Below are 22,728 nucleotides of genomic sequence, written 5' to 3' on the forward strand. Positions count from 1 at the left end.
AAAGAAATAGCCAGGCAGGGGTTTAATCCTAGCACTTGGGAGGCAGAGGCAGGCGGATTTCTGAGTTTGAGGCCAGCCTCGTCTACCGAGTGAGTTCCAGGAAAGCCAGGGCTACACAGAGAAACCCTGTCTCCAAAAACAAAAACAAACAAACAAACAAACAAACAAATAAGACAGAGTGGTAGAAGACACTTCACATTGACCTTTGGCCTCAACATGGGCATACATGGATGAGTGAAAGCACACACATGCACTCACATACACCCACATACACACACACATATACACACACATACATACACATACATATGTACACACATAGACACATATACACACATACATACATACATATATACATGCACACATACATGTATACACACACACCACACACATACACACACTAAAAAAGAAATAAATTTGAAACTGGGTGGTGGATAAGTATGCTTTTAATCCCAGCTTTCAGGAGGCAGAGGCAGAAACAGGTGGATCTCTGTGAGTTTGAGGCCAGCCTTATCTTACAGAGGGAGTTCCAGGACAGCCAAGGCTATACAGAGAAATCCTGTCTTGAAAACAAAACCAAAAATAAAATAAAATTTTTCTTTTTTATGAAGATGCCAGTTCAACTAGATGTGAGCTCAGCCTGACCTCTTGGCTGAGCTTTGCTCTCAGGAAAGATGAATTGTTCTAAATACAGCTCTGTTCTGGGGTGCGTTGCCAGGCGAAAACAGCAGACCCTAGGCAGGGTCACAAGTAGCTCCTTGTGCAGAATGGGGAAGATCACCGGGCAGTGGTGGCGCAGGCCTTTAATCCCAGCACTTGGGAGGCAGAGGCAGGTGGATTTCTGAGTTCGAGGCCAGCCTGGTCTACCGAGTGAGTTCCAGGACAGCCAGGGCTACACAGAGAAACCCTGTTTGGGGAGGGGGAGGCGAGGGGCGAGGGGAGGGGGACAAAAAACCAACCAAACAAACAAGAATGGGGAAGGCCCTTAGTTGGGAGCCTCCCTGCTGTTGCCCCGCCCCCGCCCCGCCCACTGCACCACTCTCCCTTACTGTGATGCCCTTGACCAGCACGCTTGCTTGCTTCCTTGCATCTTCCTTGCTATGCGCAGGATGGAAATTCCTAACCCTGGGAGAGGCTACAATTTATATATTGGCGGATTTTCCAGACAGAATTCAGACTGCAGGAGAGTGCTTCCGTTTGAGAGGCTGGCTGTAGCTTCCTCTCAGGCTCACATTGGCCGCCTGGCTGACTTGGGTACTACTGAGGATGCACCTCTGCTCTGCCCCCAGACTGGCCCCGTGGGTCCTGAAATGCAGGGATGGGTGCTGTTGGCTCTGAGTCTCTGGGTCCCGTGGTAGAATGTCCTCTGGCTCTGACAGTGATTCCTGTGGGCGGCCGGCTGTGGGGAAGGGAGGGGCTCTTTGCTGTGGAAGTGACTCAGCCCATTGTCACTGCAGTGGGCGATGCGGCTTGTGATGCGTAAACTGCAGTTTCCCCTTCTTGGGTTCCGGGGACACCGCGGTCAGAGGCACGTGGCTAGGGTTAGTGCTTTAACCATGCTCTCTCCCTACTCGGATTTGGCCACTTCCAGCCTCTTGTTTCCTCTTCTTTTCCTAGCTAGGTCCACATCTTGTTTATTAACTCTCCTGCCCTGTGACACAGGCCACCATCACCACCAGTAGCAACAGCAATGTAGAAAAAGCGTTTTGTCCTACTTGTTAGCAATGGTCACATTCCCAATTTATTCTCCCATCCTTCTTTCCCACCTCAGGAACTGAACTCAGGACCTCGTGTATATTAGACACACACTGCCACTGGCCTGCAGCCCCAACCCTTTATTCAGTAAACTTTTAGTATCTGTACATATATGGTACCTAGACAAGCCAGACCTGGTGTGCTGTGAGAAATGGCTCTTTAGCTTCTGATAAAGTGTACTTGAGGGGCTGGGCATGTGGCTCAGTCATAATGTACTCGGCTGACATACTCACGGCCCTGGGTCCCATCTCTAGGACCTCAAAAAAACAAAACCACACAGTGTCATTCAAAGGGCCCTGGTGCCACACTTCTGGACTTCCCGTGGCTCACCGTCTGCACATTGCAGCTCAGAGAGGCCTCGAGAGCATGTTGGGGACCAGGATAAGGCTACTGTTCCCATAAGAGGAAACTGAGGCTCTTTTGGGGTTCAGTGCTATAAAGCAAGGCTCAGAAAGCAGTGCACGGATCAGGTTCAGGCCCTGGCCTACTTTTGCAGCAAGGGATATTGACAAAGAAGAGCTCTGGTGTTTGCAAGCTAGGATGCTAGGTCTGGCACTGGGACAGAGGTGGTCTGGCCTGTGCAACTGGAAATATTTACCATCTGTCATGCCATGGGAGGGTCACAGGACACTAATGCAGCCATTAGAATGTGGGTCTCAGGTGGCCTAGAGCCATGTCGTGCAATCTCTGGGCATGATGACTTTTCCCAGTCCTTACTTGGCTGTTCATTACTCTCTGCTGTTTTTCTGTGGGGTGGATTATTGGCTGTCCTGGGTCGGGGTGATGGTGTCTTGGAGGACGTAGGTGTTTTGGAGAGGGAGGGGTTGCCATGGTGCTGCAGGGTGAACTACAGCCTTTTCCTGCTGTGTGTGCTCTGGCTGGATGGTCTTCGCGGGCAATGGTCCTTTGCTGACAGCTCTTTCCCTCCTTCTATCCTGGCCAGGGATCCCGGAGAACTCAAAGGTGGAGGGTCCTGCATTCACAGATGCCATCCGCATGTACCGCCAGTCGAAGGAGCAGTATGGCACCTGGGAAATGCTGTGTGGGAACGAGGTGCAGGTGAGGTCAGAGGGCTGCTTGAGGGGTCCTCCGGAGTCACCCTGGGGCCGAGTGGGTAAGGCTGCATCAGAAGTGAGGTTCTAGGGTACAACAGGTTTGGGAAGAGCAGATTTGGGTAAATGGGGACCCCTATTAATCTGTCCACTCATGTCCCTGGGTCCTGGAGGGTAGGGCAGCTCTGAACAAGATGGCTACAGCCCCCTTCCTCAAAAGCTTTGCCTCACAGGAGACACTGACACCACAGACAGATAAGCCTAACACCTGTAGGGTGTGCTTGGGAGGTAGCTCCACAGAGGAGGGTCCTAGAGTGGCTGGAGAGATTCAGAGAAACAAGCCAGATGGATAGGCGCTAACCCTGCCCCTTCTCCCGTCTCTCGGCCTTAGATCCTAAGCAACCTGGTGATGGAGGAGCTGGGCCCAGCGCTGAAGGCAGAGCTTGGCCCACGGCTGAAGGGAAAGCCACAGGAGCGGCAGCGACAGTGGATCCAGGTGTGTGGGCCTGGGACTCCTTGGCAAGGACATGGGTGTTGACAGGGAACAGCCGGCACTTGGTCGTCAGCCCTGGCACTGACACCTCCATTGCACCCATAGATCTCGGATGCTGTGTACCGCCTGGTATTTGAACAAGCCAAGGTGCACTTTGAGGAGGTACTGTGTAAGCTGCAGTTGGCCCGGCCAGCCATGGAGGCAGTTATTCGCACCGACATGGACCAGATCATCACCTCCAAGGAGCATCTGGCCAGCAAGATCCGAGGTGGGTGGGGTCAGATGCCACTGGTAGCCAGGGCCAGGCCACTTCCCCATAGTGCACCCATCACTTGCCTGTTATTCTGCTGAAAAATCAGAATCAAATCCATGTCCCTTTGACTCCTGCAGATTCTTCTATAAGCTTTATTCTTCTATAAGATTTGATTCTGGTGGTGCTGGGGATCAAACCTAGGACTTCATCCACGTTAATCCACACTAAACAAGCACTCTGTCAGTGAGCTGCAGCTCTAGTCCCTTTTACTGTTTGAGACAAAGTCTTACACATTACCCAGGCTAGACTTGAATTTGTGATCCTCCTGCCTCAGCCTCCCGAGTTCTTAGAATAACACTAGCTTTTGACACTAGGCTCAGATTTTGAATATGGAGATTTTTGTCTTTGAGGTCCAAATTTCTGTCAGGTCTGATGTGTCACCCTGGTGGACTGTCATGTCACCTTGGGAATTCCTAGCTTCTTCAGTTGGCATATGCACCTTTCATCATCCACATTGTGCTTCTTTGACACTGTGCCAGCAGGTGGTGGCTTCCTGATGGTGAGCCACATTCACTGGGAGTGTAGTGTGGTACTAAGAGGTGACCTTTATTGTGTGTAATAAGGGTCATCTGGGCAGACTTCAAGACACCCTCTGGGTAAAAAAGGCTGGGGTTGGGATGTTCTGAAGAACTGGCCGGAAAGAGCCAGGCCACCGTGCTCCAGGGCAGGGTCAGCTTCCACAAAGCTCACTGTGGATCCACTGAGGCACCCATGTTTTACAATTCTTTTCCTTTCTTCCTTTCTTCTCTCCCTTTCTCGCCAGGCCAGCCTCAAACTTGTAGCTCTAAATACATAGCAGAAGGTGTCCTTAAACTTGTAATTCTCCTGCAAGTACCTCTGGAGTACTGGGATAGCAGATGTATTTCTTCTGCTTTGATCTGTTGTCTTTCTTGAGGCCTCTCTGAGGTCAGTGAGCTAGTTCGTGTCGCCAGCATGTAACGGGCAGCTTCTTTGGTATCCAGGATGGGATCTCCGTGGGCTGAGCTGGGGTGGGGTGGAGTGGATTGTGTCTCAGGCACCACCTACCAGCACAATCCTCTCTCTCCCCATACAGCCTTCATCCTCCCTAAGGCGGAGGTGTGCGTGAGGAACCATGTCCAGCCCTACATCCCATCCATCCTGGAGGCTCTGATGGTGCCCACCAGCCAGGGCTTCACCGAGGTGCGGGACGTCTTCTTCAAAGAGGTCACAGACATGAATCTGAACGTGATCAACGAGGGTGGCATTGACAAGCTGGGCGAGGTGAGACCTGGGCTTGGGTCTGGTGTCCCCCAGAGCATCTGCTGTGTGTCTCAGGGTGAGCTGCCCTTTCTTAGCATCTGCAGAGACCAGAGTCCATCAGGGGCCTGGTGCCGAGATGAAAGAGTGGAGATTTTTACCCTATACCATTAGTCTTTATGGAACAAGATGGTTGCTAAAGTTGAAAATGGTTACACAGAGAGGGAATGGAGGGAAGAGGCAGGGAGGGCAAGCTTCAGGTGTGGTCTGCATCGTTCACAAACCACACAGTGTGTCTGTCCTATGGTCCTGTTGACTCAGCTCTCAGGGTGAATGTCTTTCTACAGTTCCCCATTGGCCGCCTGTGTCCAGAGTCTGTCCTGAACTTTAGCCTCCTCCTTCAGACTTCAAGTTTGGGAATCCGAGGCAATAATAATCAGACTTTGAGAACACAGAAGGACCTTAATCCTAAAGAGATGTCTATTGATTTGGGGCCTAAAGACAATGATGCTCAGAGAGAGGGAGGGTGTCTCGCAAGGTCACTAGCACCCACAGGGGATGAGAACGATCTTCCAGTGCCTGGCCTCTCTCCTCAATGCTGTGATAGTCTGCCTTCAGATTCCCTCTCCCTTCTCTCCTGGGCCCTCCTAGGCTTTCCCTAATGGGCAGTTTCCAGGAGGCCATCCCTGGGTAGCTGGTGCCAGGCCCAGGCAGTATGTGGGTATGTGGGGGCTGTGTGCTCACCCATGTGGCCCTGCTTCCTGTAGTACATGGAGAAGCTGTCCCAGCTGGCCTACCACCCCCTGAAGATGCAGAGCTGCTACGAGAAGATGGAGCCGCTGCGGCTTGATGGGCTGCAGCAGCGATTTGACGTGTCTAGCACTTCCGTGTTCAAGCAGCGAGCCCAGATCCACATGCGAGAGGTGTGTCCCCTGAGCCCACCCCCTGCTAGCCGCCTTCCATGGCCCCCAGCACCAGGAGAGGGAGACCTCCCTCCCCATGCTTCCCAGAACACCTGTGTTTCTTGCTCACCTGGCTGCCCATCAGGCCTGCTTAGGGTCCGTCCCTTTTCCCAGGAAGTTGTCCTTGCCACCTAGTCTTTTCCTGGGATTTCTGCACTCAGGTAGACACCTGCATCTAGATACCCAGAAAGTATACAAGCTACAGACCACCCCTGATTCCTTTGCAAGAGGCCTAAAATGGGGGCATCTAGCCAAGGATACAGGAAGGGGCCATGGCCACTGGGTCTCATGAACTCTGCTGTGTGCCTTGTAGCAAATGGACAATGCTGTGTACACCTTTGAAACCCTCCTGCACCAAGAGCTGGGGAAAGGACCCACCAAAGAGGAGCTGTGCAAGTCCATCCAGCGGATTCTGGAGCGAGTGCTGAAGGTGAGCCTGACTCCATTGGGCTGGAGTCTGCACGGCCAGCCAAGCCTAGAGCTGATTGGCCAGCCACCATCCCCAGGAAGCACTGGGTGCATAGGGTGCCTGTGAGTGCTCCGGGCTTGGGTCCGACCTTCCTGCCAGCTAAGCCCTGACCTAGGGTCCCTCCTGCACCCTTCCCTGCAGAAATACGACTATGACAGCAGCTCTGTGCGCAAGAGATTCTTCCGAGAGGCGCTGTTGCAGATCACCATTCCCTTCCTGCTCAAAAAGCTGGCGCCCACCTGCAAGTCGGTGAGTCCCCGCCTTGCCCTAGCCTAGCCCCTCAGGGAGTGACAGGCGGTTATAGCCTCTAACCCTTCTCTCCCTGCTTCCCTGGCAGGAGCTGCCACGATTCCAGGAGCTGATCTTTGAAGACTTTGCCAGGTTCATCCTGGTGGAGAACACATACGAGGAGGTGGTACTGCAGACAGTCATGAAGGACATCCTGCAGGGTAAGCAGGGAGGGCCAGCTCAGAAGAGACATTAGCATTAGCTTAAGGTACGCAGAGAGGCCAACCCCAGGAGGAGGCTGTGTCCAGACACTGGCTTCTCTGTCCCTTAAGTGTCCTCTTCGGGTGGCTTTGCTGAGAGTGGTCAGTGTGGGACACAGTGGCTGCCAGCTCAGAGTCTGGGCTTGAGTTATAGTTTTACAGCAGAAGGCCAGGAGTGAGGCAGGGCCCAGGAGGACGTCAGGTCTGCTATGATGGTCCATGCTGAGTGTGCTGTGTCTCTTGTGGTCTGGCAGCTGTGAAGGAGGCCGCAGTGCAGCGCAAACACAACCTCTACCGTGACAGCATGGTTCTGCATAACAGTGACCCCAATCTACACCTGCTGGCAGAGGGCGCACCCATCGACTGGGGCGAACAGTACGGTGACGGCGGTGATGGCAGTGACAATGGTGGTAGCCCCTGCCCCTCTGAAGCAGCCACCCTCACAGAAAAGCGCAGGCGTGCCAAGCAGGTGGTGTCCGTGGTCCAGGATGAGGAGTCAGGGCTGCCCTTTGAGGCTGGCTCTGAACTGCCGTCACCTGCATCCCCGGACAGTGTCACCGAGCTCCGAGGCCTGTTGGCCCAGGACCCACAGGCTGAAAGCTCCCCACCAGCCAGCCCCCTTCTCAATGGGGCTCCAGTCCAAGAGAGCCCCCAGCCCACGGCAGTCCTGGAGGCCTCGCCAACAGCCTCACCCCTCCGGCATCTCCCACCTGGAAAGGCTGTGGACCTTGAGCCCCCTAAGCCCAGTGATCAAGAGACCGGGGAGCAGGTATCTAGCCCTGGTAGCCGTCCCCCCATCCATACCACCACTGAGGACAGCTCGGGAGTGCAGACGGAGTTCTAGGCATGGCCTCCAGGCTTCTGTTGGACTCCGCACCAGGGCGCTTCTCCTTGGGCACCGCAGCCTCATCTCTGGGGAGGGGTACTCCAGTTTGTGCCTTGTGGGAAAGGTGGTTGGGGTGGTGTGGCACCTCTAGGGGTCTGGCCTACCCAAGTCACTTTATGGGGTCCAGTACACCTGTTACTGCCCCGTTTTCTATGGGCTGGTCTCCAATGCTGGGTCTGGTTTTGAGGGTTTCCTTTGTGCAAGGGGCTGGGTAGCCCGTCCAGCCCGCCCTCGCGCTGTTACCTGTTTCCCTCATGGTGGTTCTTGACGGGGGTAGATGAAAGCGTTGGTGCTGTGACTTATGCCTAGGAAGCTGGGAAGCTGTTGTCTCACTCTAGGGCTCCTTGGTACCAATGTGTCAAGGAAGAGGCGGGGCCCGGCATCTGTCCCGCCCACTCCCTGCAGTTAGCAAGGTTAGACACTAGAGTGATTGATTACTGGCCTCACTTTGCTGGCTACTGCTGTGGGAGGGCGGGGCTTAGGGAGCTTTACAGGGGAGGGATGCGAGAGGTCAGAGGTCATGATAGAATGAGAAAGGCCCAGAATGTGTTAGTCTGTGCAGGGGAAGTGTCCTGAGGGGAGAGAGTTTGGGAACGTCTAAGGCCTGGATGGCAAAGCGAAGGTAGCTGAAGTTAGAGTGTCTTGGGTGCCCACTGCTCCTGCTCATCTGTCTATCTACCCCTACTTTGGGCTGACAACTGCTCATTGGCAGGGCTTGGTTGTGAGCTGTCTCACTACCTGCCAGGAAGCTGGAGGGGTCCCTGAGGGACATCAAGGGCCATGGCTCTCTGAGACACTGCTGATCATCCTTGGCCTCTGCACCTGTCACCTAATCCTGACAATTCCAGACCCCCTTTTCCAATGTCCTTGTGAGCCATTTGGGCTTGTCTTTTCCTCTTAGTCACAAGGGTTAAAACAAGAGGCAGTCAGCTACATGACTCTTCCCAGACTCTGCTGCCACAGTTGGGAGAGCAAAGCAGAAACTGCCGCTACAAAGCTCCCAGGATGAGGTCCCCTCCCAGTCCTGTGTCCCTTGTTCTGTGGATCTGCTCCCCAGATACAGGCCTCAGACCCACAGGGCGAGGCTGGTGCTCAGGGACACCCAGTCCCCGGCCCTCACTCCATTGAGTACTGACTGCTTTCCATGTTCTCTAGTGCCTTGGGGGTCTCCATCATCCTTCCAGATATGGTCTGAAGAATCTATGCAAACTGTGTAAGCTTCTGCTCATGAATAAACGCTTTATTTAAAGCTCATTTCCTCATGTGCTGCTGGAGATGGGGGGGGGTTGGGGGGTCTGGGCCTAGGGTATCTAAGGATACATTCATCTCAGCTCTCTTGGGCTCATCATATGAGCTCCCAGGTCCCTGACCTGAGTGTGTTCCTGCACGTGTGTACAGGTACAAATTCACATGTGCATGTGGAGGCCAAAGGATCTTGGATCATTCCACCTTGTGTTTCGAGATGAACTCACTAATTCGGATAGCCTGGCTGGCTGGCGAGTCCCAGGGTCTGCCGGCTTCAGATTCCTCAGTACTGTGACGACATGCACTCGCCTGGCTATGAGTTCTGGGGACCCAGACTTCCAATTGCCAACCACTTTACTAAGATCTCTTTCTTTAACCCGTTCTTACAATCCCCTATTTTAGAGGGGTAGACTGAGGCTGAGAGAGAAGGGCAGAGACCATAGAGCTTTCAGGTGACTAGCCTTCTGTTGTCTGATCAATCCCATGTGTCCACTGTGAAGGTAGGCTCCGGGCCTGAGCTAGGTGCCAATGACTAGTTTCCCCCAGAGTAGTAGTATTTGTTGAGTACATGCTGTAGGCCATACGCACTCTACTGGGGAGGGCAGAAGAAATGTCACATGGAACCCCCTTCGCTATAGCTAGTGAGGGTGGCCTACCCATCTGAGAGCTAACATGCCTTTCAGTTGCCTTGGCAGCCCCCTTACCTGGGATAATCATTACAGGGAACATAACCTGCCCCATGCGCACAGGCTGCTTATGAACAATGAGGCCCCGTCCCTGGCTCTGTTCCCCTTGCCTTCTTTTAGGAGGGCATTGCCTAACTCTCCACTGGGCAATGTCTGCTGCCTTCCCTCTGACCCAGGTGCAGCAGCTCTGGCCCTTTTCCCCAGAAGAACCGCCCTCTCCCCAGACTCCCAAGTTCTGGGAGGGAGTCAGATTTATTGGCGCTCCTGTTTGGAATCAACCTGCCTGTGCAGGCTAAGGGTGCAGATATGGGAGGGTGGGTGTTCAGAAGGAAGCAAAAGGGGGCTGGGGAGTCTTGCACAGCCCACCCCTTCCCAGAGACATTGCTGCACCTTAGGACAGGATAGCTGATGCAATCCACAGAGATGGACACCTCCAGGAGGGGCAGACAGCTGGGTGCAGCACTGAGGCCTGGCTAGTAACATGGATTCCTGAGTCCTGCAGGGCCACCTCCATACTCTGGACCTTGGCCCTGTGCCACAAGGCACCAGCAGATTTGCCCTGTCTTTTGTTCACTGTTCAGAATAGCTATGTCACAGACCAGGACATCCCACCTGCCTGCCTAGTGCTCAGAGCAGTGGGGGTCAGGGTGACAGGTGGTGACAAAGGCCTACGGCAGTCTTGCCCTAGTCTGGGGAATGTGGGTAGGTGGGAGTCCAGCAGTGGTGGAGATGGTGCCAAGGAAGGGGCAGGGCTGGTAGGTGCTGTGCATTCAGCTGCTGTGGTAGATCCTGAGGCGCTGGGAGATCTCCTGGCGGCACAGTGGGCAGGTGCGCAGTGGCTGGCAGCACTGCTGGCAGCAGCAGACATGGCCACAGGTGAGGAAGACCATCTGGGCCTGCGGAGAGAGCAGCATCAGTGTCCTGGCTGCTCAGTTCTGGAGCCATGACCACATCACAGCCCCGAAAGATGCCAGTGGGTGTGAAAACCTAGTCAGGCCCGTTGGCAGTTTTGTACCTGTTCCTCCACGGATTGCAATAGCATTCAAATATCTACAATCCAAAAGTTCTTTCCTTCAGCCCATGCTAGGCCAAGTGCCCAGCTACTGAGCTGCCTCCAATCCCCAGTGCTGGGGTACAGGTGTGTAACTGCTACCTAGCCCTCCACCTATTTGTAATTATTTTGTGTTCACACTTGCCAAAGTCTGATGCTTGGTCTACAATGACTTCAACTCAGAGGTCACTAGCCTCCTGTGTTCCGGCTCTGCCTTGGCACGACCCCTCAGTAACGTATATGGCCTGAGAAGTCTCCAACTGCTTCAAAGTCATGTATCATATCAAGAAATTGGGAGTCCCTTTCAGAGCCTGAGGACAGGGCCTTGGTTAGAGTTCTAACCACTATGCCCTCCGCCACATGGCACCCGGGAGTCTTCTGAAGGTCAGAGAGCTACTGAGCTGCTACGGCAGCCCCCTTATTTACTTATGTGTACAAGAGGATGTTGGATCCCCTGAAGTTGTGAGCCACCTGGCACGGTGCAGGGAAGAGCACTGAGTGTGACCCATCTCTCCAGCCCTTTTTGGGTTTCTTGACACGGGGTCTTGCTACACAGCCTCAGACTCACAGGGCTCCTGCCCTTTTCATCTCTCATGAACTGTGACTGCAGGCATGCCACCGTGCCATGCGCCACCGTGCCCAGCCCCGGCTGCTTTTCTAAGTCTGATCCCTCAGTGGCTGTGAAGGAAGATTTGTGCTTTAAGCACTGGTATGTTTACTTTTTGCAATAGTGTTAATTTTGCAACAACCTTAAAAAGGCCTGGCCAGGAAAACCATGTTCTTGCTGAGTCATGATGGAGGAAAATTTCCCTAATATAGTTAATTAGCTGAGGGAAAAATCCTTCTCTGGGGGAAAAGAGATTCTAGACAATGCGAGCATTGCGCATATCTGGGTCATGGGACACGGGTCATTTTGGTGTCCCATGTTTTGGGTTCTGTACAGTTTCCCCACACTTACCTCACGTTCCAGGCACACAACACACTCTGAGGTTGGCATATCCAGTTCAGCTGGGGGGGCAGATGGTCTCACTGACTCAGGAAGCTCCTGAGGAGCTGTGTGGGGCTCGAGGACACCAAGGACCTCATTCTTGAGTGGTTTCAACTCTGAGGAAATCAGAGGGACAGGCTAAGCCTGGGGATCATCCCCAGATGATCCCAACCCTAGCTTGTGTGAGTGATCTGGGGGGCAAAGGAGGGGGTGGCTCCAGTCCAGGAGCAGGGGAAGGATCTTCCTCTTGGGCTCATTCATTCCTCTGTGTCCATCTGTGAGATGGGAGTGAATTCTCTACTGAGCTACTGTACACTCTGTTTGTGGAGCTCAGAAGTGAGAGAAACCTCAGAAGCCTGAGACTCTGAGAGAGGACATCGAGTGCCTGGGGCCATATCGCCATCCAGTGGAGGAGCTGCAGGACAGAGGCCCTTGGCTAGTGGCTGAGCTTTTCTACCAGGCTCCCCAGGAAACGGGATGGGTCCATCAGGTGCCTCCTTAGTCCCCAGTCCTTCCCCCAGCATAGTCGGCTCTGTGCCTACAGCTCTGACCTGGAGCCAGTAGCCCCTAGGCTGCCAATCACAGCCCAATATACCTGGGCCTTTGAACAGCACCGGAAAGAGCCTAGAGTCAGTACCTGGCTGGACCCTGGACACATCTAGCAGGTCCTGGGCTCTCCGCAGGATCTCATGTTGCAGGCCTGCTTCTGAGACGCCCACCTGTGGCCAAACAGGGAAAAGCAGACCAAGAGCTGAGGGCAGGGAGCCAGCTCTCCTATACTAAGCTGCCATATAGTGCCCAAGCCCATAGGCCTGTCTCAGCCTCCACCTCTGGCACCTTCGGTGGAAACAGGGAGGCCTGGGCCTTGTGGTCAGTATGAGGCAAGGCAGAACCACAGCCACGTAGGCGGCTCACTCAGGCCTGGTGCAACTCAGGGGAGAATTGAGGTTCCAAAGGAAACCTGCGACATTATGTGCTTACTGAATGCGTCAGAGGGCAGAGACTACCCAGACAGTGTCACCTGCACAGATGCAGCTCTGCATCCTGACACCACTGTCACTGTGCTTGGTGAACTTAGGACAGACAGCTACTGAAGCTGAGAAGCAGCAGTGTCTGAGCTTTACAGCCCCACATCCCAAAGCCTGAGCACATAGCCCAGAACCCTACATCCGAAGGTCATGAAGTACTGAGCATGGGCCCTGCATCTGTCCTGGGTGAGACAGGACAGTAGAATGGATGAGAGCAGGGACCCTGGGACCAGACCACTCAGTCAAGTTCCAGGTTCATGGGCTGATGTGAGACACTTAGAATGATGCCAGGCATGTGCGCATCCCAGGGAGTTGTTGGTGGATTGATTCCATAAAAGGAGCTCATATTGTGATCAGGATAGAGCTGGAGCTCAGGCAGGGCTACAACTGTGTGACAGCATTGCACAAGCTGAGGCTGGCCCAGGACCTCGCAGGGCCCACAGCCCTCATTTTGCCAGCTAGGTGACAGGCTGAGCACACAGAGCAGAGGCAAATGGGGCGGTGGTTCTGGACATGAAATGCATGGAGCCCTAGAGTCACCTGATCTGGACAGACTTTGACTCATTACAAACTGAAAAGACAAACTCCTTTGTGACATTGAGTCCAGGCCCACTGGGTCTTCCTGACTTCCCCCAAGACAATGACTGCCCACCTTAGCCAGATCTCCAGGGCTCATTCGGCTCAGCATGTCCAGTGAGATGCGGTGGTGGGCGAAGAGGGGCAGGTAGTGCTCAGCAGACAGCTCCACCAGCAGGGCCACCAGCTGCCGCTCCATGCCTTCTTCCTGTAGGATGGCCCCATGGGGAAGGCCAAGGGTGTCAGAGTGGAGGGAACCAAAGATACACTGGTTTCAAGATGGGACAGTCAGAGTACATGACACACAAGCGTGTCCTTGGGCTCTACCCTACCAAAAGGTGTGTGTTAACTGCACGGAGACCACCCACACGGGAGCTCGCTGCTGTTCTATGGTTGAAATAGTCATTTTAAAACATCCACCAGGGGGAGCTGGCTAAAGAAGCCAGGCCACACACCAGGCTCACACAGGCACCTGAGATGGGGAAAGGCATGGCCATGGGCTGGAAGTTCTCCATTAGTACACAAGAGAAAAGCAACGCACCAGAATGGTGTAAATGAGGCTCAGTGGGAGGGAGAGCTTACTTTCCTTGCAGAAGACCCAGGTTTGATTCCCAGCAGCTGTTTCATGTAGCTCACAACTCCCTGTAACTCCAGTTCAAGGGGGCTGAGGCCCTCTGGCCTGGTGACTACCTGTATGCTTATTGGTTTTTTTTTTAAGATTTATTTTTATTTATTATATGTAAGCACACTGTAGCTGTCTTCTGACAACCCAGAAGAGGGCATCAGATCTCATTACAGATGGTTGTGAGTCATCATGTGGTTGCTGGGATTTGAACTCACCACCTTTGGAAGAGCAGTCAGTGTTCTTAACCGGCTGAGCCAGCTCTCCAGCCTGGTGTACATAAACTTACACGAGTTAAAAAAATAAATTTCGGCTAGGCTTGGTGACATATGCCTTTAGTCCGAGCACTCAGGAGGCAGAGGCAGGTGGATCTCTTTGAGTTTGAGGCTGACCTGGCCTACAGAGTGAGTTCTAGGACAGCCAGGGCTATATAGAGGGACATTTTTTAATTTATTGTTTTGCTGTTGTTGTTTTGAGGCACAATCTCTCAGTGAACCTGAGGCTTCTCAAAAAATAAAGCAAAACAAAAATCTTTTAAAAAGAGTATTTATAGAATAAAAAGAGTATTTATGACTCAATTTTTTACTAAAAATTTAAGCCGTAAAACCAGACATAGTAGTCCAGGTTGTCCCCTAGGACTGGAGATGGGTTTATCCCTGCAGCTCGCTGACCAGCCAGTGTACCTGAATTAACAAGCCTCAGGCTCATTGAGGGATCTTGCCTCAAACAACAGCAACAAAACAATACATGAAAAAAGATAAAGGTGGAGGGGCTGGAGAGAAGCCTCGGTGGTAAGAGCACTAATGCTCTTCCAGAAGACCTGGTTTAATTTCCAGCACCAACAAAGTGGCTCCTAACTGTCTATAATTTCACTCCCAAGAGCTAATCCCTCTTCTGATCTCCATGGGTACCAGGCATGCAAGCTGTGCAGGCACACAACAGGCAACACAATCACACACATAAAATATTAAAAGACAGCGACTGTGAAAACGCTTGATGTCACCTTCTGGTCAGTGCATGCACACTTGCACACATGTGCACACCCACTGCAATAAGCACACACATAAAACACAAAAACTTAAGCTAGGCATGGTGGCACACCCCTGTCACTCTGGCCCTCAATAGGCTGAGACAGGAGGAGGGCAAGTTCGCAAACAGCCTGAGCTATAAAGTGAGACTATCATAAAAACCCCAAGTCAAGCTGTCCACGGTGCACACTTTAGTCCTAGCACTTAGAAGTCAGAGGCACATGGACTTCTGTAAGTTCCAGTCCAACCTGATCTACATGGTGAGTTCTAGGACAGCCAGTGATACAGTAAGACTCTCACAAACAGAAAGCAAACAGAGAAATTGTTAGGCCAGGTGTGTTGGCCACACCTTTAATCCCAGTAGGCAGAGGCAAGGACATCTCTGTGAGTTCCAGGACAGCCAGAGCTACACAGGGAGATCTTGTCTCAAAAACAAAATCGGGGCCTGGAGAGATGGCTCAGTGGTTGGGAGTACTGACTGCTTTCCTGAAGGTCCTGAGTTCAAATCCCAGCAACCACACGGTAGCTCACAACCATCTATAGTGAGGTCTAATACCCTCTTCTGGTGTGTTAGAAGACAGCTACAGTGTACTTATATATAATAAGTAAATATAAATAAATCTTTGGGCCGGAGCGAGAAGGAAAAAAAAAAAAGATTTAAAAAACAAAATAAAACTTGTGCATGTATGTGCATGTGCCCAAAGGGAGGTAGCTGTATCTGTCCCACCCACTTGCTAAGCAGAGGCCAATGTCTCACCTCTCTCATCAGAGTGAGTACTCACTCACTTTCCGGGCAGGGAGCTGGCACACTGGATTCCCCTGTGCAGGGGTCCCCAGTGGGCTGGGCTGAGGTGCCTTTGGAGAGAGCCCCTCTAAGCTCCTGGGCCAGATGAGTACCAGGGTCCTTACCTGCAGCTTCAAGGACAAAGGCTTCTGGTTCAAAAGCCGTTGGTACTGGATGAGCCAGTAATTTTCCTGCTTCGTTTCACTCTTGGCCTCTAGTTCTGCCTGCCAGGAACAGAAGCCAGCACCATTAGCTACTGGTTAGGTTCTGGTCAGGAAACAGAGACTACCAGACCATGGTGCTGCCTACTATGCAACTGTGAGTGCCTAACTTTTTGTCTCAGGGCGAAGTGAGCATGGGAAAGGGAAGGGAGCTAGCTGCCTAAGGCCACGGGGAGCCTGCACCTGGCCTCCTGCACTAGGTCCCACGTTCTGCTACTACCTCTGAGAGAGACCCCTTTTGGTCCGTTTGTGGGACAGCAAAGTCTTGTGCAGCCATTTCTGTTCCCAACAAGGGCATGCCTACTTCTGGATGCCAGGCAGGTGGCTACAGGACCTCTAGGACTTCTGAGAGGTTGTTTTGCTGGACAAGGCTGACACAGCAATGGCAGGGAAGTCTCCACTCTGCCGTGTGGGAAGTGCTCATAAAGGGTTGCTCTGGGTGGGCACTATCCAGGTGCCAGGATGAGGCAGTGATTTGGAGTGGTGATCAACACAGCAACCATCCCTGTGGACCACGCTGGGTCTTGTGTCTGACTCCTTTAATGGTTCCTCCCAAGAGAACAAAGAACTCCACTTCTCTTCCTTAAATTTGTATAGTACACTAACGTATTATACATGCACTCTCCCCTCAATAACATGTGTGGAGGTCACAGGACAACTTGAGGGAGTCGGTTCTCTACTTCTACCATGTGGGTGCCCAGTAGGAACTCAGCCCGTCGGGCTTGGCAACAAGTGCTCTTACCACTGAGCTATAATGTCTCTGCACCCCTTACTCTTCTGAAATATGGTCTCACTATGTCCCTGTGCCCACCTGGAAATCATCATCTTCCCCCATTAGCCTGAGGGGTTGGGATTACAGCATAGCACTGTAGCAGAAAGATTTCTTTCTGTGTCCATGGTCCTGCCTATATGCTAACCTGGGGCTTCCTTCCTTAGCCTGCTGAGGGCAGGGGCAGCAGGCACACGCTACTGAGGTACCATGGGGGCTGGGTCACTTAGGATGGGCTGTGTGCGCTCCGTAGGAGCGGGCCTCACTTACTCTTCTCAACTAGCCTAGGATAGAGCTGGGGGACATCTGAGACAGTCACAGATAGAAGAGATTTCATCTTTCCAGCCCTGGCCCTCAGTGTGTAGGCACCCAAAAGTCTGGAGCAATGTTTGTAAGTGGGGCTCAGCCCACCTGATATATACCAGAGAAAAAGACAACTAGCAACAGAGAAGGGTTAGGCCACTCCTGCTAAAAGTAGTGGTCTGCTCACACCATGGCATGTCCTGTCCTGGAGAGAACAGTCAGGGCTGCCCCTCAATCCTGAGGCCTGGGGAGCACGGGCCAGAAGAGCACCATGGGCTGCTAACATTGGCTGTGTGTTCAATACACTCTGCTCTTGATTCTGGAGATGCTGTGCTGTCTCAAGGTCTGCTGAGGCGACTTCCCCACAGGGTAGACTGCAATCTGTGAGTGAAAGTAAACTCTCTCCCTTATAACAAGAGTGACAAGAAACGAAAACAGCTGCCGAGCGACTCTGTCCCTTACCCCTTAAGCTCCCTTTTGATGAGCACCTACAATGGAATAACAAGTGCTTGAAAAGCACAGTGAGGGCCGGGCGGTGGTGGTGTGCGCCACCACCGCCTTTAATCCCAGCACTTGGGAGGCAGAGACAGGCGGATTTCTGAGTTCGAGGCCAGCCTGGTCTACAGAGTGAGTTCCAGGACAGCCAGGGCTATACAGTGAGCATGCCCTGCCCAGCAGAGTGATGCACAGAAGTCCAAGAACATACCAGGATACCATGGAGCTCTTCTTCCCGCTGCTTCTTCTCTTTGAGGAGCTGCTGGAGCAGGGTGCTGAGTGCCCAGCGCTGCTCTGAGACCATCTCCTGTAACACAGGATCCGAGCCAAGGCCACCGTGAGCCCTCAGTGCTCCCTACTGCACAGCCCAGCAAGGCCTGGAAGCCCCCCTAACTGAATTCAGGGCTCTGACTAATGCCTCAGGCTGAGTTGAGGGACAGAACCCAGAGGCACCCCTACTCTGGTATGCCACCCCCTTCCTCCCAAGCCCTCAACCGTCTTCTCTGTGGCTTCAGGCCAGGATGGGACCCTAGGGATGATGACCACAGATGGTGAGAAATGGTAAACAAAAGAAACAAGCCATGGGTTGACGGACCACAGCACACAGAGGAAGCATATGGAGAGGAGGCTGATGTGGAACCTGCACGGTGAGGAGGGTGCCACACACAGATGAGGGGGCTGCCACACAGGGAGACACATGCAAACTGCCCTGTGTGTGTGGCCACACACTAATCCTCTAGTCTCTGGAGCCCATAGAGGTCCTAAGAGGGAGAGACCTGTATCTCAAATGGCTGGGACAAACATGGTGGCAACTTCCTTGGGGATTGCCACTTCCTCATCTGTGGAAACCATCAGAGGCCACCAAGAACACTCTAATGGGCTGATGGCACAGGCTAGCCATGAACAGCGGAAAGAGAGGCCCAGTAGGGACTCGTCTAAGGCCACTTAGCAACCTGGGTAGGCCCAGGGGCAGCAGCACTCTCAGTACCGGAAGGCCATGGGTCAACTCAGACTTGCCCTGGGCATAAACAGTGACAGTGACAGATGAGAGCTCCCAGAAGCCTGGCACAGGCACTGAGCACGTATCCATGCGCCATCCTACCTTGTCCCTGTGTGTGTCTGGGCAGACTGAGGGTCAGGGAAGGGAGACGGGTACCCATTTTATTCCATGTGCCAACCTGTGCTGCCCTTGGGGTCTGTGAGCAGGCCACCCAGCTTCTCTGCTCACATGCCCTTGGGACACCAGAACTCCCTTCACAAGGAACATCAGCCTGGTGAGTAGGACCCAAAGCCCGCCTGACCACACAGCCACCAGCCCAGTCAGGGGAATGCAGAGATGGTGATGGCCCAGCGGGCCTGGCAATGAAACCCTCCTTCCTCTGACCCTCTCGCCCAGCACAAAGCTACCTTTGCCCATGGACCACATCTGTTCTAATGGGGCTGGATCGGCTCTCTGTCTGCTGGAGAAGCCTGTGTGTGGATCTGAGGAGCAGCCACCCTGGGGTCGGGAGTGGAATGAGGGTGCCTGGCTGGGAGCCTCACATACCTGAAGCGTCTCTGTGTCCAGGGCCTTCCTCTTTAACTCCAGCTGTGTCAGCTGCAGTAACTCAGTTTCTATTAGCCTAATCTAAACAGAAGATGAAACAGGGGCGTTGATTCACAATCACCATGGTTCCCTTATGTGCTGCTGCCTGGCCAAGCAGGGACTCAGAAACCTTTGTCAGGAGGCTGGGCAGCCCTGGACAGGGGGAACGTGTGGGCCTTGGGGCCTCACTGAAGAAAGTGAAAATGAGCTATCATGGGGACAGAGGGTAACCAAAATGATCCAGTAATGAGTCCCAGTTATGTACTAATCACCTACTATGTGCTAGGCCTGGGCTGTAGCAGAATCACTAGCTCTCAGGTTCTTGGGGTATATGCTGCCCTCATTACAAAGACAAGGAAACTGATGCTCAGTGTAGCTGGTTTGCCCAAGGACAAAGAGCAGGTAATTGAGAGATTGTTTGTCTGGGATATCCCAACTTAGGGTCTGAAATGGAACAGGGCCATTAAGAATATATGGAGTCACCATATGCCCTCAGAGCCCACAGCCAGTGACTTCTCTACCCCATGCCAGCCAATGGCCCTGTGGCCTCTTCCAACCCTGAGTATCTGACACCACCAACCCCTGGTCAGAGGAATGAGCTTCATGTCTGGCAATGTGGGATTGAAATTAAAGAGGGAGGTTTAAAAAATTAAGTTGGTTAAAGTCAAACAAGAAAAGAAGAGAAAGAAAAAGAAAAGAGAGCATGCAAAAATGTGGGCTACAGTGTGTGAATACAAAGCGACGTGTGTTCCCATAGCCTGATAGCTTGCAGCGCCTCGGGGCCCCAGCCCCACTCCGCCCAGCAGGGGCCCCACCCAAGGCTACTCCACGGGCTGGAGTCCAGATGGAAAGGTGGCCTCCTCCTCCCAGGCCATCCTTAGAAGGTCTTAGGACCTGGCTTCCCATTCAATTTCAATTGGGAAATCCAACCCACCCCAAGAAGCCACATGTCTGTCCATCAGTCATTCTGAGCTGATGCAGGTACTGGAGTCTGAGCTGGCAAGTTTCCCAGAGAGTCATGTAAGCACTGCCCTTTCTCCAGCCAGACATTATGGAAACACACACTGCACTTGCCCAGCAGGCTTCTGGCCAGGCTCTGGGATGAAGCCACCACCTTCAGCGCTGTTCAAGGCACAAACCATCAGCCCCCTTGTTGAATGTTGAGGAAAAGGAGGTCTCCAAAGTGGTAAGCCATGGGTTCGAGTTTTAATGACTGCTGCCCCATGAGCCAGGTCTGTAAGTGGGAGCCAGATGAGGTGGCCTGGCCAGCACTCACCTGGTTCCTGATCTGCCGATGCATCAGGTCTTTCTTTACCTGGAGTGCCTCGAATGCCGCCTTCTGCATCACACTCTGCAGGAGACAATGTATACCACTCAGCTGAGGGCACACTCCCTGGCTCCTCCCAGCGTGCACACACCAGCCATGGGGGAGCCACATCTGCCTAAGAAACATGGAGAGTATGATTTCATGGTTCTCGGGTGGCCAGAAAAATAACTGTTCTCTCTCTTTCCTTTCTTTCTTTCTTTTTTTTTAAATTTACTTTATTTATATGAGTGCATTGTAGCTATCTTCAGATACACCAGAAGAGCACATTGGACTCCATTACTGATGGTTGTGAGCCACCATGTGGTTCCTGGGAATTGAACTCAGGATCTCTGAAAGGGCAGTCAGTGCTCTTAACCACTGAGCCATCTCTCCAGCCTTCTCTTTCCTTTCGATGCAGGGTCTATGTAGCTCAAGTTAGTTTTGAATCAAAGCAATCCTCCTGCCTCAACTTCCTATGTGTTGGGATTATAAGCATATGCTACCACACACAGCTAGAGAAGCAACTTTTTATCTTACACATTTAAAATAAAAAAAAAAGAATGAGGCTGGGCAATGAGGTCAAATAGCTGATCAGAGTCTGTATCTACAGGATGCTGACTGGCATTCTGAATTAGGAGAAGAGCACCAGAAACCACAGATGGGAAGAGGACAGCTCCAACCACCAAGGGCAGAAGGACACAGCAGGGCCTCCAGTCCTGGCCCTCCAGTCCTGGGCCTCCATGGGGAAAGGTAAGCCACAGTCTTAGCTTTATGTCCTCCCCACCCCCACTTCTCTCTCTCTCTCTCTCTCTCTCTCTCTCTCTCTCTCTCTCTCTCTCTCTCTCTAATGGTACTAGAGACTGAGTCCCTGAGAGATATCTGCTCACTAAGAAGGTGCTCATATTAAACCAGAACTAATACCCATTCCAAGAGATGTGCAGGTCACTGGGCACACACACAAGATACATGACACTCAAGGCGACAGGAGTGCTCCAAAGGATCATCACTCCCTAGTAACACAATTCAAAGATACTGAAGTGGTTGAAATGCCAGCAAAGAATTCAGTCTCTGTATTCAGTCTCTGTGTAGCCCTGGCTGTCCTGGAACTCACTCTGTAGACCAGGCTGGCCTTGAACTCAGAAATCTGCCTGCCTCTGCCTCCCAAGTACTGGGATTAAAGGCGTACATCACCACTGCCTGGCCCATAATAATAATTTTTAAAAAGCATGAGCTTGGGGGCTGGCGAGATGGCTCAACAGGTAAGAGCACTGACTGCTTTACCGAAGGTCTGGAGTTCAAATCCCAGCAAGTACATGGTGGCTCACAACCACCCGTAATGAGATCTGACTCTCCTGGTGCATCTGAAGACAGCTACAGTGTACTTACATATAATAAATAAATAAATACATCTTAAAACAAACAAACAAACAAACAAACAAAAAAACTATCTTCTAGCTGGGTGGTGGTGGCACATGATTTCTTTGTTCGAGCTCAAGGCCAGCCTGGTCTACAGAGTAAGTTCCACTACTGCCAAGGCTACACAGAGAAACCCTGTCTTGAAAAAAACAACAACAAACAAAATAAAAATGCATGAGCTCTCAGGCTGGCGAGATGGCTAAACGGGTAAGAGCACTGACTGCTCTTCCAAAGGTCCTGAGTTCGGATCCCAGCAACCACATGGTGGCTCACAACCACCCATAATGAGATCTGATGCTCTCTTCTGGTGTGTCTGAAGACAGCTATAGTGTGTTATGCCAGAGTGAGCAGGGCCAGAGCAAGTGGGGCCGGAGCCAGCGGAGTCAAAGCGAGTTCAATTCCCAGCATCACATGATGGCTCACGGCCATCTGTACAGCTACAGTGTACTCATACACATAAAATAAATAAATAAATCTTTAAAAAAAATAAAAATAAAAAACCATGAGCTCACTTAACAAAGGCAAAATAAGGTCATAGCAGACTCCTCAGCAGAGACCCTCAAATCCAGGGAAGCATGAGGGTCTCAAGCTATACAGAGACCAAAGCAGTTCAGGACCATGAAGCCAGCACTGCATACGGCTCTTAAGTAAATCCTATGTGTGCTGGAGAGATAGTGCAGAGGTTACGGCTGCTCATGCACAAGACTTGGGCTCAGTTCTCAGCACCCACATGCCAGCCAGTAACATCTGTGACTCAAGTTCCAGGAGAGCCAATACCTTCTTGCCTCTAAGGGCAGAGCCCACACAAGGTACACATGCAGGCAGAACATTCATATACAGAAAATAAGATGAATGAATCTTTTTTTGTTGTTGTTGTTTTTGTTTTTGTTTTTTTGTTGTTGTTGTTGTTTTGAGACAGGGTTTCTCTGTGTAGCCCTGGCTGTCCTGGAACTCACTCTGTAGACCAGGCTGGCCTTGAACTCAGAAAT

At 52.3% G+C, this 22,728-nt stretch overlaps 2 protein-coding genes across 7 annotated transcripts in view; one reads left to right on the forward strand and one right to left on the reverse strand.

The window, feature by feature from the left end:
• The window catches only part of Niban2 (niban apoptosis regulator 2), a 50,903-nt gene extending 42,015 nt beyond the window's left edge, over positions 1-8,888 (forward strand). The window contains exons 6-14 of the mRNA XM_031369876.1: positions 2,699-2,814; positions 3,199-3,303; positions 3,406-3,568; positions 4,668-4,855; positions 5,599-5,754; positions 6,107-6,223; positions 6,404-6,511; positions 6,600-6,711; positions 7,005-8,888. Coding sequence (XP_031225736.1) covers positions 2,699-2,814; positions 3,199-3,303; positions 3,406-3,568; positions 4,668-4,855; positions 5,599-5,754; positions 6,107-6,223; positions 6,404-6,511; positions 6,600-6,711; positions 7,005-7,594 — 1,655 coding nt within the window. The 3' untranslated portion in view covers positions 7,595-8,888. The remainder of the gene's footprint in view (positions 1-2,698; positions 2,815-3,198; positions 3,304-3,405; positions 3,569-4,667; positions 4,856-5,598; positions 5,755-6,106; positions 6,224-6,403; positions 6,512-6,599; positions 6,712-7,004) is intronic.
• The window catches only part of Lrsam1 (leucine rich repeat and sterile alpha motif containing 1), a 45,609-nt gene continuing 31,731 nt past the window's right edge, over positions 8,851-22,728 (reverse strand). For 3 of the 6 annotated variants that reach the window (XM_031369879.1, XM_031369881.1, XM_031369880.1), the window contains 8 exons: positions 20,294-20,368; positions 18,979-19,059; positions 17,644-17,739; positions 15,770-15,868; positions 13,287-13,418; positions 12,244-12,325; positions 11,577-11,722; positions 9,801-10,463 (listed from right to left, as the gene is read on the reverse strand). In XM_031369879.1, coding sequence (XP_031225739.1) covers positions 10,338-10,463; positions 11,577-11,722; positions 12,244-12,325; positions 13,287-13,418; positions 15,770-15,868; positions 17,644-17,739; positions 18,979-19,059; positions 20,294-20,368 — 837 coding nt within the window. In that variant the 3' untranslated portion in view covers positions 9,801-10,337. Of the gene's footprint in view, positions 10,464-11,576; positions 11,723-12,243; positions 12,326-13,286; positions 13,419-15,769; positions 15,869-17,643; positions 17,740-18,978; positions 19,060-20,293; positions 20,369-22,728 lie in introns of all 6 variants that reach the window. The other 3 variants (XM_031369878.1, XM_031369877.1, XM_031369882.1) reach the window with 2 other exon arrangements.

This window comes from Mastomys coucha, unplaced genomic scaffold, assembly GCF_008632895.1.
Source record: "Mastomys coucha isolate ucsf_1 unplaced genomic scaffold, UCSF_Mcou_1 pScaffold15, whole genome shotgun sequence".
Lineage (NCBI taxonomy): Eukaryota > Metazoa > Chordata > Mammalia > Rodentia > Muridae > Mastomys > Mastomys coucha.